Raw genomic sequence first — 6,031 nt, 5'->3', positions numbered from 1 at the left:
ATTGTTTTAATTGTTGGGCTAACTTGGAACACAATATGCAATAATGTGTTGGATTATCTCATTCAATATATTCATTATTTCAACGTTACATACTAGGAAATTTAAGATCAGATGAATTAAATAACTTGCCCAAGGTCTCCCAGGAAATGTGAGATATAAACCAGCCTTTGAACTTGAACTTGAGGAGTCTGACCCTAGAACCCCAGAGCAAAGCCTTACTTTCAGCCAAAAGTATGTATGACTATACAAGTAATAACTTTTCTAGCACTGGGACATTCTCCTGTTTGAGAGACAGGTGGGGAGATTTGGAGTCACAGGGTGGATTCTTCCCTTGGCAAGACTCAGGACAGTGGGGGCTGATTTACGTATCTTTATGTATCTATGGCTGACAGGGAGGCTGCCCATGGTGAGTGCTTAATAAGTGTTTGTTCAATAAATAAACTAACCCACAAAGGAGTAAGTGGTGAGGAGGAGCCAGACACAGGCTGGGATCTGGACAGAAGGTTCTTCCGCCACCTAGTGGTTATTCCTGGTACAGCTTTCCTGTCTATGGCAGGGGAAGAAAATGGAAGTCTCTTTTAGGGACCTTGGCTGAGTGTGTCTAAAGTCACACAGCAGCATCCTTCTGGACCAGTGGGGCAGGGTAGGGGTGAGGCCCTAGCCAAAGCCAGACATCTTGGCTCTTCAAATATCTGTGCATCTTGAAGGAGGCCGGGAGAAGAGTTTCCCCTGCCACCTGCTCATTCTGTTCCTGGTGCTGAGCATTTCAGCGGATGCTTAATAAATAAGTACTTGGGATAGAAATTTGAGACAATAGGTGACGTCACATCCTGTAGTTCATCTTCACCTTCCACAGGAGTTTCCAAAAGAGATAGCCAGCCTGAATCAAGGATGGTTCGGAACTCAGAACTTGGCTCATTCACGGCCAACCCACCTCTCCAGTACCCTGAGTCCCCTGCCTTTCCGAAAGCCCTTGCTCTGGGACCTCTGGACACTGATGGCTTCCTAGTCCCTAACCCCCACACCCCAGAAGGCCTTCATGTACCCCACCCTTGATGAGCTGACAGGTATGGCTTTCCCTGGCAGTCAGGACAGGAATGTGCAAGGCCCTGGAGAAGGCCACCAAACACCATCCTCACATCAGATGGAGTCTCATTTTCCTCACCTGGAAATATCTAGATCAAAAGCATCTCTCTCAAAGAACGGCTGCAAAGCTCACAGGAGTTAGGTGGCTGGAGTAGCCACAGGTGTGTGCACTGATAATACCTTAGAGCAATTCCTAGGAAAATAAATCCATGTGGCTTCCCAAGCTCCTTTGCCAGCCAGCACGCACCCTCAGGAATCCTGTCCATGTTGCACTCTAAGCTTTCACCCCAAAACTTCCCTCAGGATCCTTGGCTTCTCCCATTCCCTTTCCCTGATCCCAAGAGCAGGTAAGAAAAGCAAGAGGGCTTTGGTAAGAACAGACACTTTATTGTACACCAGGGTTGGGGAGAAGAGGAAAGAGGGGCCCTGGGGTGACAATGCCTCATTCCCCACCCTGGCTGAATGGTCCTGGCCCAGGACTCTGACCAGCCGTGGGACACATGGACTTGAACTGATCCGAACTTGCACCAGGACCCAAAGTGACTGCCTGGTGTGTGTGCTTGGGTCTGTACAAAGCAGGGCTTTCCATGAGAAAGGAGCCTGGACCTTTTTCCCCTAGCCCAGGTCATTGGGCCCCAATGAAGGGACAGCAGCCCCCCATGTTTCAGGGCTAGTGGAAGGACCTGGAGGTACTCGGGGAAGTCGGGTGCTTTATGAACAGTTAAATCTCACTTCTCTTTTTCACAGTGGGGAGTGCTCTGGTGGGGGTGGGGGCGTGCAACCATGAGGAAGGGCAAAAGGGCATCCACCTGCCTGACAATACTGCAGGCCTGCGTGGGGCCCAGGCCCAGGCCCAGCCTCTTGGCTGACACAGGCTGACTTGGGTGGGCTTCTCCTGGCACTAAGAAAGCAGCAGTCCCTGCAGAGTTATTGCTGGAAGGCAGACGCCTACCTCACCTGCATTACCTGGTGTGCCCCACCTGTCCACCTCAATTGGGGCCTTGGGCTCACATCACCTCCGTGGAGAGGGCGAAGGCTCCCTGAGCAAGAATCAGGTGGCTGGGGCTGGGCGCAGTCCTCTCCCAGGCATGGCCCTGCTTACCCAGCTCAGCCACTCACAGCCTGGAGCCCCTCTGCCTCCTGGTGGGCACTGTATGGACAGCACCAAAGCCAGCAGGTGGGGATCCTGGGCAGGGACTTGGGGGTCTGCCCCTCTCTGGCCACCTTTTGCTCATCCAGGGAAGCTGGATCCAGCTCCTCCGGTGACTCCACCTGCCCTGACTCCCCTGCCGAGTGAGCAGAGGCGTCAGAAGCATAGCCAGGCATTGTCCCTTTTTGGGCAGTCAGGATCCTCTCAGAGACAAATGCAGGGCAGAGGTGCAGTGAGACCCAAGAAACCCAGGACCTTCCCTGCCAAGGAGCTGAGACTCCTGTGAGAACAGCAAGAGGTTTACTGGAAAATAAATTGGGGGACTTTTTTCCCCCTGCCTCCCACCAGAGATGTGAAGGCAACCATCAAAGCCCAAGCCGAAGCTTTCTGGGGCACTTGTCCTGAGGCCTTGCTGAGAGCTGAGAGGAGGAAGAAGAGGGCAGCATGGTCTTCAGGAGTATGGCGAACACTAAGGGTCACAAGTCAGCACCCTACAAACACCCACACCCACGCATGTGCACACATACCACACACACACACACACATATACCACACATACACACACAACCAAGCTCTGGGCCCTACGCCTGACATCTAACACAGCAAAGACACTGCCAGGCCAGGGCCCAGCCCACAGCACAAGTCTACGATGAACACTACTGAGCCCACAATGAGCAAGCAGACAGCCCCAGCGCAGCCTCCTCCCGCAGGCACGCGGGCTGGGGCCTGGCCCAGCCATGCTACAAAATTAAAAATATATCAAATATACAATGAAAATAGATCTGTACAGCACTGAGGATGAAAATAGTCCACCAGCCACAGTATAATATTGGGTTTGTCATTTCACAGCATTTACACCCACATGTACAGATTGAATGTACAATAGAAATAGCATATAGAACAGTATAGACAGCGCAGAGTCTCTCCTGGGGCCTTGCTTTTCCTGTTGCTAATTCCGCTTGGGATCAGGCATGGAGCCAGGTAGGAGGTGTTGTCAGGTGAGAGGGCCTCTCTTTGGGGAAATATGGGTCTCCCTTTCCTCTCAAACACTCAGGAAGGACAGGTGGAGCTGAGAGGGCTAGAAATGAGGAAGATGTCGGGGAGGGTTGAGTAAGGGGAATGGCAGGCTGGGAGAGCGTGGCAGCAGAGGACTCAGGGGTAAAGGAAGGGACCTGGGCTTAGTCTGTCCCTCCCAGTGCTGAGAGTATTCGGGGTCACACGAGGGACTTGGCACCCTCTATGAAGATGCCTAAGCCTAGGACTGTAGCCTGCTCCATCTCTGTCCCCCCCGAGTGCTGACATGAAGCCTGACTGACTTCTATCCATCCACTGATCCATCCATTCATCCACTCATCCATCCATCTGTCCATCCCTCTGTACACCTATCCATCCATCTCTCTGCAGACATTTATTCAGGATCTGGTTCTGATCCTCACAGGCAGCCCGTCTTGCAGGGGAGGCTTGAAGGTAAGGGTGGGCTTGCTGCCATCAGCTGTAGCCTCTTGCAGGCACTAGGCCGCATGACAGAGCTCCACTTTGCCCTTGGCAGCCTCCAATGTCCACGGCATTGCCAAGAGCGCTGCCCACCACAGGCCAGGAAATTTTGGGCAGGATTTCCAAGGTGTCTGCATAAAACGTGCAACACTGGTGGCTGTGCTTGTGCAACGAGGAGGGTGAGTGGTGGCCCAAAAAGGGCAGTAAAATTATCTGTCTTTCTCCAGGAACAAGACTTCCTGGGAATGAGCTCCTGAACTACAGGGATGCCCATTCCAGGGGAGAAGCTGCCACTAGAGAGAAAATTGGGCCCCAGGTGAGGGGAGAGGGCGTGTGCTTCACAATTGTGCTCCAAACCATCAAATTGTGCTGAGAACCATCAAGCTGTGCTCTGGAAACTTTACCTTGCACTGTCCCCTTCTCTTTGGAGAAAGAAGGCAGAGGCCACCACCCTGGGCTTCAGGTTGGATGGAAGGGGTGGGAGATGGCTAAGCCCTAATGGAGGTGGGGAGGTTCTGAACCTTGTCATTGCCCACCCAGGCAGAATGCAGGAGCATACCCCACCTGCCCTAGGCAGGGGCAAGGACATCCAAAGTTTCTAACTAGAGCCAGGGGCCAACAAGTCCCCTTTGGTGCCAAGATTCTTGTTCAAGCTAGGGGTACCACCTTCCTCACAAAACAGGTCTTGGGAGCTTCTGCACACTCCTGGCATACCTGTCCTCCAACCCAGCCTTTAATCAGGCAGCCTCTTGGCCCAGCAGCAGACAGTCTGGGTTGGGCAGGAGGGTGAGTCCTGTTCTTATGGCACACTCTGCCCCCAGGCCCTGAGTCCTCTCCCCACCACCACCTGATAGTACAGGGGGACCCTCTCCCACACCCCAGAACTTCAGGTGGCAGGTTGCAAGGAGAGAGGAGGATGGAATGACCTCCAAAGTAGCCATTTGGAATCTTCTCTGAACTGGGAATCAGGACATCTTGATTGTTCTGGTTACATGGCTGCAATTTGGTGAAAGATTCTAAGGGTTAGATGGATTGGGGGACAGTGCTGCTCCCAGCTCCCTGATCAGGGCTAGGGAGCAGAGTCTACCAGGATTGGGATGGGAATGAGGCAGGATGTGACCCTCTCTCCTTGGGCAGAGGGGCTGGCCTGGGGCTGGTGGCCACTGTGAAGGAAGAGGCCAGGCCCAGACCAGTGGGCAGGTTGGGCGTGGTGGGAGAGGTGGGCAGGGTTGGGGCAGTGGTCACAGCTCTGACTCAGGGGTGCTGGCCAGGAGGTAGCCGCTTCCATAGCGTCCATTGGGGTTGCCACTGCTCTCCAGGGGTGATGTGCTGCCAGGCCCCAGGTAGGAGCGGTGGGTGGGCATGGGGGAGGGTGCCTCGCTGGGCACCTTGCTGAGGATGAAGCGGGTCTCATCGTTCTCCTCCAGGTTGGAGACATCCTTCATCATGCGGCCCTTCTTGTAGGACACAGAGAGGGTGTTGGAGCCATCGGAGAGCAGGTGGAAGTGCCGCAGGACGAACACCACAGGGATGGGCAGGGTTGCCACAACGATGAGGGTGATCAGAAGTGCCATGGCCCAGTTGGGGAAATACAGGTAGCGTTCTGCAGCCTGGAGGCAGGTGGCAGTGAGGGCTGCTGCCGGCACTGAGTATTTACTTCCCGCCCCAGGCCTCTAGGCCGGCCTCTTCCTGCCCATGCCTAAGGCCTCCCACTCCTCTCACCAGGGTGCTACTTGGGTTTTTAGCTAGTCACCTTAGTTAAACTTCTGTTTCTACATCTGTAAAATGTAGAATGTAAAATGTGTCTACTCCTCCATAGACACTGAGAGAGAATATGGGTTAAAGAGTCAGTTTCCTCCTTTGTGCTATAGAGACAATGCCACCTTTCTCTTTGGGCTGTTGTAAAGATTCCAGAGTAGCTGTGCAAAGCACCCAGCAGGGCCTGGCACAGAATTGCTGCTGTATAAAGGTTTATTCCGAAGACCTGTTGCACCTCCTCCCCACCACCCCCCATCCCGCTCTCGTTTTTAGTACTGGTGATTGAACTCTGGGCTTCATGCATGCTAGACAAGTGCTCTACCACTAAGAAGATGCAAATGTCCCTGGGTTTCCCTGGAGAACACCCCTCACCTCCTCCTTGATCCAGGCGCTGTAGCCCGGGGGCGTCACCCCCAGCTGGATGATACTGGCCGTAGTGAGCACAGCCATGCACAGTGGAGACACAAACTTCCACATGTAGAAATAGAAGCGGTAGGGTCGGAAGCCCAGCATCTCTGTCAGCTCCTGCATGAACCTGTCAGG

The 6,031-nt window shown here is 53.6% G+C and overlaps 1 protein-coding gene across 3 annotated transcripts in view; it reads right to left on the bottom strand.

Moving 5' to 3' along the window:
• Positions 1–1,452: 1,452 nt before the first annotated feature.
• Slc6a17 (solute carrier family 6 member 17) overlaps positions 1,453–6,031 on the bottom strand; it is a 49,224-nt gene continuing 44,645 nt past the window's right edge. For all 3 annotated transcript variants that reach the window (XM_078026968.1, XM_005338114.5, XM_040287423.2), the window contains exons 11-12: positions 5,861–6,023; positions 1,453–5,340 (exon numbers count right to left, since the gene is read on the bottom strand). In XM_078026968.1, the coding sequence (XP_077883094.1) occupies positions 4,972–5,340; positions 5,861–6,023 (532 nt within the window). In that variant the 3' untranslated portion in view covers positions 1,453–4,971. The remainder of the gene's footprint in view (positions 5,341–5,860; positions 6,024–6,031) is intronic.

This window comes from Ictidomys tridecemlineatus, chromosome 11 (assembly GCF_052094955.1).
Source record: "Ictidomys tridecemlineatus isolate mIctTri1 chromosome 11, mIctTri1.hap1, whole genome shotgun sequence".
Taxonomy (NCBI): Eukaryota; Metazoa; Chordata; class Mammalia; order Rodentia; family Sciuridae; genus Ictidomys; species Ictidomys tridecemlineatus.
The sequence above is the reverse complement of the archived record's forward strand: the minus strand, read 5'-3'. Positions and strand labels throughout refer to the sequence as shown.